Source organism: Chelonia mydas, chromosome 19 (genome assembly GCF_015237465.2).
Source record: "Chelonia mydas isolate rCheMyd1 chromosome 19, rCheMyd1.pri.v2, whole genome shotgun sequence".
Classification (NCBI taxonomy): domain Eukaryota; kingdom Metazoa; phylum Chordata; order Testudines; family Cheloniidae; genus Chelonia; species Chelonia mydas.
In genome coordinates this window covers 7,486,345-7,499,726 of record NC_051259.2, presented here as the reverse complement: position 1 = coordinate 7,499,726, position 13,382 = coordinate 7,486,345, and the positions used below count along the sequence as shown (strand labels likewise).

General features: G+C 50.3%; 1 protein-coding gene across 1 annotated transcript in view; it reads right to left on the bottom strand.

Annotated features, from left to right (window-relative positions):
* LOC102943445 (bone morphogenetic protein 8A) overlaps positions 1–10,654 on the bottom strand; it is a 45,495-nt gene extending 34,841 nt beyond the window's left edge. The window contains exon 1 of the mRNA XM_037881697.2: positions 9,491–10,654. Coding sequence (XP_037737625.1) covers positions 9,491–9,896 — 406 coding nt within the window. The 5' untranslated portion in view covers positions 9,897–10,654. The remainder of the gene's footprint in view (positions 1–9,490) is intronic.
* Positions 10,655–13,382: the final 2,728 nt, after the last annotated feature.

Genomic DNA, 13,382 nt, shown 5'->3' with positions numbered 1-13,382 from the left:
TGGAGGGTTCTGCTGTCTCCTCCTTTTGTGTTTGTTTGTAGTGAAATAACTACACGGCTCAGAGAAGACATGTCTTCGTTCTCTGGCTCCGCGGGGGGGAGGAGGCGGCATTTTCAGGCAGATTCATTCTACAACTGGCAGGTAGAAAAACCCCTCTTTAAAACAGTCAGGGCTGCAGAAGCCTCAGAAAGGGGCTGCATTTGTATTGCCAGAAAGTCACGTCCAGATCATTTTATAGAACATGCATCCAGGCCACCCTGTCTTGGTACTATGAATCCCAGTTTGTCCTAAAATGGCTCGACCCTTCACCACGTAACACCCTTGTTTGTGGAGTGACTACCCCAGACTGGTTCTTACTGACCAGGCTTACCCACTGAGTGTGACAAAAAAGAAAGAAAATATCCTTAGTAGGTACTGGGCTGCCCAGCTCAAATTCCTGGGTCATAAGTAAATCATTAAAATGGGTGGCTCCTCGTCTGTATTTCCCAAAATAACCCGAGTGGATAGTAACTCCCTGAAGGCTGCATCAGGTTCCTGCAGCTCCTCTTGGCTTCTGCTCTCACTAGCTCTGTGGTTGGGAGCGTGAGGCAGCCTTTAGTTTCCTTTTGAAATGAAGGTGACTGGAATCTTAAATTAAAAGTTCTGAACATGCTGATTGTGCAATAAACCTCCCATACCTGGTCCTATAGCAAACAGTAGTAAAGCTGAGCTTGCCCTGCAGGCAGTGGGTGTGGAAGGTTTGTAAGGGAGGGACTAAAAGAAGGTGTGTCTGTTTTGATGTGTACAGGAGACGGGAGTTGGGGTGGGGTGTTGCAGACAGGGGCATGCATTAATGCTGCTAAGGTTCTCTGACAGCCTCTCATTATACAGGTCATTCTTCTACTAGTACAATTCCCATAACACACAAGTGCAGGGCTAGCATCTGTAATTTTTTTTTTTTTTTTTAAATTCTGATGGATATTAAGTACTTTCATTTTAAAACCAAGTCATTTTGCAGTGCATTAGTGAATCAGACCTTTCGTTATTTTTGTTTGTTAGTGAAACGGTTGGGTTACAACCATCTAAACCACAGATCACCGCACGTGCGTCCACCTATCCAGCAAACCCCGCCCCGGACACATCACAAAATCGGTTACCTACAGCCAGGCTCTAGGTACCCCAGAATTTGCTCCGAAGTAGTAGTCCGGGATACACACTTAAATCCACCTTCACTAAACAAGGACACGCCACCAGAGTAGATTGTGTCACAGAACAGGTCACCCAACTACCCCAGAAGAACCTGCTTCAGCACAGGGGGGAAAATCCCACCCACCGTACACCTCTAGTTGTCCCTGCCACCCCACCCTAGAACCCATATGGGTACCATCAAACAGTTACAACCTATACTTGATGGGGTCCACAGCCTGAAATAAATCTTTCACGAACCCACTCTCCCCCTGCCCCAAAATCTCACCCAGCTCCTCATCACCAGGACACAGCAATTCAAAGCGGCACCAGACCCTGCCAGAACAACAGATGTGAAACCTGCAGACATATCTCCCCTGCTACGATGATCCATATCCCTCACCCCCAACACAACTTTCATGATCCAGGGGTCCTACACGAGCCTAACATGACTAAGGCTAAGATTTGGTCATGCATATTTTTAGTAAACGTCACGGACAGGTCACGGGCAATAAAGAAAAATTCACGGAAGCCTGTGACCTGTCCGTGACGTTTACTAAAAATACGTGACACAAAATGACGAACTGTGGGGTCTCCATACCGTCTGTGGGGGGGACCAGTTCGGAGCTGCGGGATCCCCGCACCTTGCATGGCTCGGAGCAGTGGGATCCCCTGCCCCCCATGGCTCTAAGCTCCCGGGGGCCCTGCCGCCTGCAGCGGCCAGGAGTTGTGGGGTCCCCCGGCTGCCCACAGAAGGGCAGCGGAGGGACCCTGCAGGCAGCTCCCAAGCACTGGGGGCTCCAGTCATGGAGGTCTCTGGAAGTCACAGATTCCATGATATTCGCCTCCTCCATAACAAAAATAGTAGCCTTAATCATGGCATATGGAGCACCTTGTCCAGCACATCAAATGCGCCGCCGCCGCCCCCCCCCCCCTCCACCTGGGTGAAACCAGACAGTTGAATGAATGTCACAGACAAAAAACACCCTGTCACCCATGGGCAAACTTTTCACAAAACAATCAATCCATAGCTGACCTCTCACAGAATCATAGGACTGGAAGGGACCTCGAGAGGTCGTCTAGTCCAGTCCCCTGCACTCATGGCAGGACTAAATATTATCTCTGTCATCATCCTGAAAGGAAACCTGTTCAAAACCTTCACAAGACCAGCCTGGGAACTTAAACTCATTACTCTGCTGGACACTAAAAACTATGGACTTAACAGAGACACTAGGTTGATGGCTTATTAGAATAATTTGTCACACACCTTACTGCAGAGGTCCCCAAACTGTGAGGCACACCCCCCTTAAGGGGACACAGAGGAACATTCAGGGGGGCCCAGGCCACCCCCTAGGGAGGTGCGGAGGGAGTGCCATCCAGCCCCACCCCGTCCCCAACCTCGGCACCCAACTCTGACCTGGCTGCAGCTCTGTTTCCAGCCCTGCCCTGGCTCCCAGCCCCAGCCTTGTCCCCAGCCTCAGCCTCCTTACTCCTGTCCGCGTCCCATCCCCCCAGCACAGGACCCACATCCCTGCTCCTGGAGCAGGGGGCACATCCCTGAAAAATTTGGGGACCACTGTCTCATGATAACCTTTAATCACCCACTTCATTTAAAGTGGTCTCTTATAGCATGTGTGAACCCACTGTGCTTAACAATCTGTCCCACCTTGTATGTAGCTGGGACACTCTGGTTGCCTTCTCCAGACCTGAGAAAGAGCTCTGCAAAGCTCAAAGGCTTGTCCCTTCTACCAACTGAAGTTGGCCCAATAAGAAATATGACCTCACTCACCTTGTCCATCTAAAACCAACTAATTCTCCCCACCCACATATTGAAGTGGACGAATCAACATGGGCCCGATCCTTCAAGTTATTCCACAATACGCAGAACCCTGCACAGAACAGTTTACAGGATCAGCACTTCATACAATTAACCCAATTCATGGTCCAGGTGCACTTAATCCTGCCTCAGCAAGAGAGGAGGGACTAGATAAGAGTGGTCCCTTCCAGCCCTACATTTCTACTGATGCTATGAGAGATTCTCTCCTTCATATTTCCATACAGAGGCTAATTTTTCTAACCTGTGCAAATGTAACTGCTTGCACGGAAATGCATGCCCCGTTGTACATCTAATGGACGGCAAATGAAGAAGTGTAACTGCCCATGAAAGCATCAAATTACCCAATGTGCATGTACTACCAGGATAACGGCACAAGCAAATCAGGCAGCCAAATTAACGCAAATCTGCCCTCGGAAGCATTTAGTTAACGAGAAGTTGAATTTTTACAGGCAAGGCTGGAATTGGCGTAGGGGGCAGGTGGAGAGATTGGCACCTACCCCAAGCTGCCATCTTGTTCTCCAGAATCTGAGCTTTAGTTTTCTTTTTAAAGTCTCTAGCCTGGTTACAAAGAAAACCTTCACAATGTGAATCGAGTGTAACCAAGAGAGCAACTTCTGCCCGAGTCTGCAGAGAGCCTGAAACAATAGCTTGGAAAGGCGTAAGCTGCCCTTATTGGCCTCAGGGAGGCGATAACCAACATGCCCAGTGCTGAGGCTTTAACCATTTCACTCCTGACGGAGCACATAAGAAAAAGACAGGCAGGAGAGAAAATCTGCACAATCTACTCATTTTGCTGTCTCAAGTTAGTGGAACTTATTTTGTGAGTGGGAGAGTTCCTCTGCCTTTTTGTCCCCAATTCAAGCCTTCTTTCCCACAGAGTATATTTTAATTTTTAAATGGTTCTCTCTTTCTCCAGGACTGTCTTTCTGCCAGCATTCAGCAGTAGGCACTAAACAATATATATTGCCATTGCTAAAGCACCTGGGTGCCTTACATCATTTATAGAGAGCAACAGGACGCACCCGAATGCTAAGAGGACAACAAAAATGTCCTACAATTAATCAGCCTAGATTGATTTGCCTGATACTCTCTTGAAGCATGCAGAGCAGCTGGCTCTGATGGACTGAGCAGGTAACATTACAGTAGCGTGAGCACCTCAGTCCTTTACGTATTAATCCTCACAGCACCCCCGTCAGGTAGGGAACTACTCTAACCTCCATTGTACAGATGGGAAACCGAAGCAAAGCAAGGCTAAGTGACTTTCCCAAGATCACACTGGAAGTCTATGGTGGAGCAGGGAATTGAACCCTGGTCTCCAGCTTGCAACCTAACCACTGGGCCACCCTTCCCCTAAGATGCCCATCTCTTCCCCTTCACTGCTGAAGACTCCAGGCCTGGGGAGTTGATTCTGACAGCAGTGCCTGGCCTTTCCTGGCACTGATTTCAGCACTAGCTTGAATGGAATTGTGCGGGGTGTGTTTCAGGTTGTGCAGGAGAAGAAAGCAGCCCTCAGATGCTCCACAGACATCAGGTATCTTAGCAAGGCAGCTTTCCCTCCGCCCTTCTCGCTGTTACATGCCATTGGATGCACTCCGGTGCATACAAAGGCCGAAAATGAGCCCTTGTTCCTGAGAAGTATCTCCAAGCCAGGGATCCAAGCCAGGGATTCAAGCCATGCCTGGGATCTCTGAGGGCCAAGTCATCTCTGAATCAGGCCTGTCGACCATCATCTGCAACGCACTGTTCCACGCTAAGTAACTTGGGTCAGAATAATGTCCTCGAGGGGCCCTTCCCTCCCTCTGTTCCTCAGAACTCCTTTGTATTAAAGCATCATAGATAAAATAAATAAATGTATTGAGAAAGCTCAGCCCAGGCCGGGGAGCTTTTAGCATTACTTAAAGAGGGGAGATGACTAGTGTCACAGGCAGGACAAAGCCAGACAGCTCTTGCCCTCTCTCCATTTGCACACCTCATTAGAGAGCGTTCAGGGCATAATGGGGGCCCAGGTCCTCAAAGGTATTTAAGCTCCTAATGCCCACGGATTTCAATGGAAGTTAGGATGCTAAATACGTTTGAGGGCCATCTAGTCCAGCCCCTTGCGCTGAGGCAGGACCAAATAAACCTAGACCTTCCCGGACAGGAAAGTGTACAACCTGGTCTCAAAAACCTCCAGTAGTGGGATTCCACAACCTCCCTTGGAAGTCTACTCCAGAGCTTAACTATCCTTATATTGTAGTTAGAAAGTTTTTCCTGTTGTCTAACCTAGATCTCCCTAGCTACGGATTAAGTCCATTAATTCTTGTTCTACCTTCAGTGGACATGGAGAACCACCATCCTCTTTATAACAGCCCTTAACATGCTTGAAGACTGCTCACCAGGGCGGAATAGAGCAGGATAATTACCTCCTGTGTCTTGCATACAACACTCCTGTTATTACACCCCAGAAAGATATTAGCCTTTTTCACAGCGAAATCACATTCTTGGCTCAGATTCAATTTGTGATTCAGTCTAACACCCAGATCCTTTTCAGCGGTAGCACCACCCAGCCAGTTAGTTTCCATTTTGTAATTGTGCATTTGATTTTTCTTTCCTCAGTGAAGTACTTTGCACTTATCTTTATCGAATTTCATCTTCTTGATTTCAGACCAATTCTCCAGTTTGTCAAGGACGTTTGGAATTCTAATCCTGTCGTCCAAAATGCTAGCAATCCCTCCCCACTTGATATCAGCCACAGATTTCATAAGCATACTCTCCACTCTGCTATCTAAGTCATTAATGAAAACACTGAAAAACAGCAGACCCAGGACTGACCCTGTGGGACCCCACTAGATACATCCTCTCAGTTTGACAGCAAGCCATTGGTAACTACTCTTTGAGTACGGTCTTTCAACCAGTTTTGCACCCACCTTATAGTAATTTCATCTAGACCACATTTCCCTAGTTTTCTTATGAGAATGTAACGTAGGACTGCGCCCAAAGCCTTACTAAAAATCAAGATACATCACATCTACCACTTCCCCTCCCTCTCCCCATCCACTAGGCCAATAGGAAATTAGGTTGGTTTGCCATGGTTTGTTCTTGACAAATCCATGTTGGATATTACTTATAACCCTATTATCCTCTAAGAGTTGTGCCCACTTACATCAGGGCAAATCTGGCCCTGTATTTTGAAGTCAGTTCTGATAAGGGTGAATTACTAATAAACTGCTGCTGAAAATTAGGAGATTGTATCACCATAGTCCGCTTCCACGACGCACAGACGCTGTCGTGTATTGGAACAGATCTGAACCTGAATCCATCCTGCATCATCAGACATTACTCAGGGCACAAAAGGCCCAGTCTATCCTGGGCCAATCCTTGCACATCCTCTATGTTGTTACATCCCGCAAGTGTTCCCTCTCTGGGTACGTCTACAGTAAAAAAAAAAAAAACCCACAGCACCGAGTCTCAGTGCCTGGGTCAGTTAACTTGGGCACAGGCTGTGGGGCTAAAAATTACAGTGTCACATTCAAGCTTGGGCTAGACCCTCTCCCCTCGCAGGGTCTCAGAGGCCGGACGTCTACACCGCAAGTTTGGGCCCCGCAGGCCGAGCCCAAGTCAGCTGACCTGGGCCGGTGGCAGCTGTGCCGTGGCCCTTTTATTGCCATGTAGACGGCCTCTCTGAGCACTGCTCGACAGAGGAATTCTTTCAGCGGCCTCTTTTACATGTTCCTCCTCCAGCTGCTTAATGGCAGGCCTGCCACATCAGACACTCTGTCTTCAACTCTTAACGCACGTCCCCAATATTTCCACCTCCTTTTCTGCTGGATACATTTGGAGCTCATGGGTTGCCGAACTTGCCGACCGAAAGTCAGCATTTGTTATAAATCCATTCCATTTAATAGCCAGCCTTTCCCCGAGGCCGTTGCTTTTGAAGGCATTTGTCGCCGTCGGTGTCTTTCCACATCCACGTGTTAAGGTGGAAATCACTCTTGGCTTACAGCTTCACAACCTGGTCTTTAAACTGGAGAGTGTAGAAGAGACGAACCTGCTTAGACTCATCCAGGGCTGTCCCCAGCAGGGACCAAGTTACAGCTGAATTTGGGCCAAACAGACATTTGCCGTGCTAGTTTCTCCCCCTCCACATCCCATCCCATTTTAGCAGGCTTCTCACTCAGGCTAACAACAATGTATTTATTTCCGGGACCACTGTGATACCTTTTGACGCTGAAATAGAGTCTCCACCATAGGAGGCCCTCAGACCCACGGTCCACCACAAGTCACTTGTGAAGTCAGCTTTATAGACAGGGGATAGCATCTGGAGGTACCGGCCAGCCTCCTAAAGGCTTTGTTTCACAAGGATGCTGAACAAGAGCCACATCTGTGTATAGGATGCCAGCAAGCTACTGGTAAAACAAGTAGAATTAGCCAGCTCTTTACGTAGCTCTACAATAAAGCCGAGAGGTTTCCATTAGTCGCGAGGTTTGGTCTGTGGGGTTTAGGATGAAGTTAAATTTAGTAGCGAGGTTTCTGCTCCTGGGGAAGATCTGGTGCGTGGAGAGAGCGGCCCGGTACGGGAGATGAAGCACATAGTGATAGTACACAAGTAACAAAGCATACGGTTGTCACAAGGATGCATCGTGGAACCTCCCAAGACCGACACAGTCGCATGGATTCAAATTATTTGTGTGTCCTAAATGCACACAGCGGCAGCCCTGCTAGATTTATGGACAGTAAAAGCATAACCCTGGCAGAATAATGTCATTCTATCATCTCGCAAGATTAGCCAGGCTACCTGGTGCTGCTTTTGTGATGCCACCCAGCCATGTTTTGCCTCCTGCATGCCTGGACACAGGCACACAGAACCGTTCAGGACCCTTGGCTAATGGGATCTTAGTGAGTTCTAGTAGGTTTAAATTAGTTTTAAGTTATACACCAGTCTAACAGTAAATAACCCTACCAGGTTATTATTGTGTTTCCCTGTGGGGTGCTGAGAATAAAGTTTTAGGACCACAGGAATTGCCAGATTGGATCAGACTCAAGATCCATTTAGTCCAGCTAATTCAGAGGAAGGTTCAAGAACCCAGCAGTAGGCAGATGTGGTGCAATCTGCCCCCCGCCCCCCACCCCACACACACACACACACACACACACACACACACTAGGTCTCACCCTGATCTGCAACAGGGATTGGCTTATGTCCTGATGCATTAGGTTTAATATGCCTTCCACAAAATTTGTTTCAATTAATTATGATGATAACACTGGATCTTCCTATTATTCAGATGAAGGTCTAATTCCATTTTGTTAAACTTCTGGCCTCATTGACTTCCTGTGGCAATGAGTTCCAGAATCTAATTGTTCTTGTCAGGTATTATATAGCACTTTTCATCAGAAGGGCTCAACGCACTTGACAAAAGGAGGGTCATGATCATTGTTCCCATTTCACAGATGGGGAAACTGAGGCACAACGAAGGGCCGTAACTTGCCCAAGGTCACCCAGCAGGCCAGCGATGAGCCAGGAAGAGACACATCTTTCCAATCCAGTGCTCTAGCCATTAGGCCATATATTAGATCTAGCACATTGCAGAGTCATGTAAGACTGGAAGCAGTCAACAGGCCCTTCATATCTACGATGGTCTGAGGACAAAGCTGTCATCTCCACATCACATCACCGTTGATATCACAAGTATCCAGAGGCTTCACAGACTACAGAGTAAGCGGCAAGTGAGTCCATGCAAATCATCATAAACCAGACCTCATGTGAGGAAATAGCCAGGAGAGGAGCGTTGCTAGCTTAGCTTGAAATAAAGGGACAGAAATCCACCCACAATCTGGGACAACAGGGAAAAACGCTGGCCTTTAGAAACCGGGCCCCAAGCTAAAGGGTGAGAGATGGGTCCAACACAGATGAGAACTAACAGGTGTCAGGGATTTGGGGGGTGGGGCTGTGCGGGGGCATAAGTGTCAGAAAAATAATTTGAACGCACCCAACTTTGAAGGGAGGGAAATCAGAACAATGGGGGGGGGGGGGGGAATGACAGAAAAGAGCCAGACCAATCAGCCAGGAGACCCCGCACCAATTTCAAGGCAATCTGAGGATTTTAGAGCCCCAGGGAGAGTTGTGCTTTAAAGGCAAAGCTGCTCTAAAAACCTTAACTCCTGTACGGTAGAGCTGCCCGTGCGCCGGGGTGAAGAAAGCCCTGCAATCAGGCAGCTGCTCGGGGGCATTTGGATACAGCCAGAGGGTGGCTGTTCCGTCTCAGAGCTGCGCTGGGAATTCCCCGGGGGAAGCTCTGTGCTATCCAGGGGCTCAGGCCAGGCCAGAGGCTCCCAATGGTCCCCACCGGCCTGGGAACCGGTGAATCTAGTACCTGGAGCCTGTGGGTGGACCGAGACGAGGTGAAGAAAGTCCCCGGAGTAAATGGGGGCAGGTGCCCAAGCCCGGGCAGGCCCCACCCGCCCTCCGGGGTCCTTGTCTCTCCAGCCGCTTGGGCTCTCAGCACTTACCCATGTTGACAAAGCTCATGACCGTGTCCGCCCGGCTGATGGCTCTTCCCAAAGGAGGCGCCTGGATGCTCAAGCTGGTCAGCACGGGCCGGGAGACCCCCCGGCCCCAGCCCGCCTGATCTTCCTCTTCGTCCTCCTCCTCCTCCCTGGCCATGGCGTGGTAAAGGTCCAGCATGAAGAGGGGAGCGGAGGAGGGCAGCTTGCCCCCGGCGGAGGCCTTGGGTCGGGGTCTGCCCGGCAGCCCTAGGATGGACAGGATCTCCCGCTGCATCTCCCGCTTCTCCCGGCCGCTTAGCCGGCGCTGCAGGAAGCTGGAGGCATGGAGGTGGCTCCGGAGGAAGCTGCTGTTACCCAGGTCACACAAGAGCCCCAGGAGCCAGAGCAGAGCCCCGCAGAGCAGCCGCATCGCCTCTGCCGGCCGGGGCCGTGCGCTCCGCTCCCGGGGGCGCACGGGCTGCGCCGCGCCGCGCCGGCCTCACCAGCTGCCCATTGGCCGGCGCGCGTGGGAACGGGCGGCCGGGGCTTGGAATGGGTCGTGGCCAGACAAGCGCCAGGTGCGGGGCCTTGCGGGAGCCTCCTCTCCGAAGGCGGAAGCTGGAAAACGGAGCCAAGCCGCAGCAGCGCCTGGCTCAGGCTCTCCCCGCCGGGCCCGGGACGCGGAGCTGCCGCGGAGTCATTCAGCCCGCCCGAGGGAGCCCCGGCCAGCGAGGCGTCGACAGCAGGCGGGCACCCCTCTGCCCTGGGGCTTTACGCGGGGAGCTGTTGCTGGGTGTGCGCTTTAACCATCGCCAGCACCCGCAGCACGTGTTTGTACAGCAAAACCCTCGCCCTCGGCCCGCCCCCGGGCTAAAGGGGCCCCCGGCCGGGCGGCTGAGCGCAAGCGGAGGCAGCTCAGGGCGCAGCTCTCCAAACACCTGGGGAGGAGCGCGCCTGGCGCGCTGGAAATACCGAGCGCTCCCTCCCAGCCCAGCACCCCCGGGCTCCGCTCGGCCTCTGCCCTCCTCCTGCCTCCCAGGGGTTGGCCCTTGCGCTGGCCGCGCAGCTGTGGGGGATTTTCATCCCCCTCCCCCTCCAGAAGGGGCGCACAGAGAGGAGGGCTGCCGGGAGGCCAGCGGTTCTGCGGGCGCAGCGCTGGGCCCCGCCGAGCGAGCAGCGAGGGGCTGGCCCTGGCCCTGGCCCCGGCCCCGGCCCCGGCCCCAATCCCAATCTTTCGTCCACGGCAATCGGGGTTTCCAGCGAAAAGCTGAGCCTCAGGGGCCAGTGCTCGGTGCTCCGGCTTTCCCTGCGGCACAGGGCCCTGCCTCCCACCGAGGCAGCCGTGTCGGGACGGGGACGACAAAAGCCCATTTTGACCCCAGAACGTCTCTGCTCTGCCACCCCCTCCAGCCCCGCTCTGCTGCCGGCATGGCAATAAGCCCCACCCCGCGAGGGGGGGCTTTCCTGGGCCGGTCGGTCCGGGGTGAAGGTGGGCTGGTATCCACTGCCCTCTCCTGGCTCGGCTCTTAACTAGGACACTTCGCCCTCGTGCCTGGAACTGGGGGTAGAGGCCCAGGTGATGCTGAGCGGAGACGTGTGTATTATAGCGCCGTGCTACTGAAAGGCAGAGGCTGGGGGGGTCTGGACAATCTGCACAGCAGACAGGTAGGCAGGCAAACGTTTCTCCACCACCAGTTTCTTACAAAAACGCAGATTTCGAGCATGCATTCATGCCCTCTCCCCCCGCTTTTAAAATTGAACCTGCTGTTCGGACGGTTTCCAAACGAAACATTTCAATTTTTTATTCAAAAGCAGCTTGTTTAAAATTTTACTTTTTATTTAAAACTTAAAAACCTCAGAACCAAAACGAAACACTTCAGTGGAGGTGGAAATGAAGCTTGGCTCCTCCTGAACCAACTTAACAACAACTGGTGTGCTGAGTTTTGGGTTGACCCAAAACAAAACTTATAATTTATTAGTGCAAGCCACCGAACGGAGGGGGGGAAATAGGGTTTGCTCAGGTCTATGTAGAATGTCAATTCCCAAAGGCGAGAAAATGTGTAAATGAGACTACACCCTATAGGCAACACTGTACTTTTCAATTCTACCAGTGGGTTGGCCTAGGAGGAGTTCCTGGGAACCACTGGATTTCCATCCATGTATGTGTTTGGTCTACAATGCCCACACAGGACAATCTGAAATGATGGGGTGCAAGAACAGTGTTCAACAAGTGAAAACTGGAGTGTAGACTAGTGTTCAACAAGTGAAAACTGGATATATGCAAGATCAGAATCCATGGGTGGCTTAGAAAAGATAAGCACATTTTGAATTGAACTGCAGGCCCATTTTACAGCCTGGTTCTGCTGCAGTGACCTTTGCTTAAAGAAAGAGCTTTTAAAAATGTGTCCCTAAACCGGGGCAGGTGGCAGTGACAAGTACTGCTCAATGCAACCACAATCAGTAGTCAAGGGACAACATTTAAGACCCTAACCATTTCAGATCACCCCATGTTTAAAAAATATTGCTTTGCTTGGAGTAGCGCTGACTCTCAGGAATGCAGAACTGTTTATGCTGTTGCACGGTGGTTAGGTACCTGAAGTGACCGAGACAGACACAAAATGCAGTTCTGAAAACAGGAAACTTGCAAAGCCGTACCCGGTTCAGCTTGTATTGCATCAAGCCCATTGGCAACACTTCAACAACAACATGGAGGAAGCTAGGCTTTGAACGGACAACGCTAGCACATTATCTGGGACGCGTGTGTATCATAGACCCTTCAAAATGGATTCGTTACATAGATTAGAGGGTTAAGAGGAACTTGACCAGAAGAATTCTGCTCAGCAGCTGCAGACTTGTGTAGTCTAACGTACATTTTTACACACACTGACATCTGAAAAGTAGGTCCCCAAGGGTTGAATTTAGGGAATTATCAAGTTTTGTGACATCGATAGCCAAATGTATTAATATTTTACAGGGCCCATAAGTGTGCTAGGTGCCTCTCCGTTAACCCTGAGCCACAATCCTGCCTCGGGGGCTTGCAATATAAATGATGGACCTGAGATTATACTTCAGATGAGAATGTCACTTTCATTAGGAAGCACGTAGGTTACAGATACCACAGCGGATGTAGCAAACAACTTTGATGCAGATATGCTGCGTGTACAGTGAGCTCGGGGGGGCGGGGGGAGGATTGTGGAGTTCTCAGATATTCTCTTGAAAGAATTCACTTTAATTTTTTCCTTCAACACATTTTCCCCCTTATATGATAAACCTTTCATGCAATCTTCCTGAGGCACAACACAGCACAGATTTACATTCAGGTAGACAGTCAATACATTCAAGTACAAATAAAACAGCCGTAGCTGTGGGAAGGAGAGTTGCAGTAAACAGAATGGCTCACGGAGTAGAATGCGTAGTCATTAGAGACAGGCCCTTCCAGGAAGGTTCAGGAATCAAGAGTTCCTTGTTCCTGTTTAGCTTAACCCGCTTTGAAAACAGGTTCAAACAAACAGGAACAAGTCACTTTTATTCCAGATTGAATGCCCGCACCTGGAATTAGTCAAGAATAGCTACTGCACTTTAAATTTACACCCTAGCTTAATCTAAAACCACTTTCATGCAGAGACAAGCCCTTGAAATGAGATTTGACTCAAGGAAACAAATTAGCCTGAATCAGGGGGCTGGGGGCAGATGTTAAAGGCAGCATTCACCACTTGTGGCGAGGAGAGAGAAGGAAGGAATCTGGTATTTGAGCACCACTGTAATAGGAGCATTAGAGATATGTTCGGAGAAATATTGCCCTTTCTCCTTGCCTGCTAAATCCAGGGAAGGCCTTGAAGACTTTTGGACTAGATTCCGTAGGAGAGGAAGCCAGGGAAGACTTGTGGGAAATAGGAGCAGTAAATTATACTATACT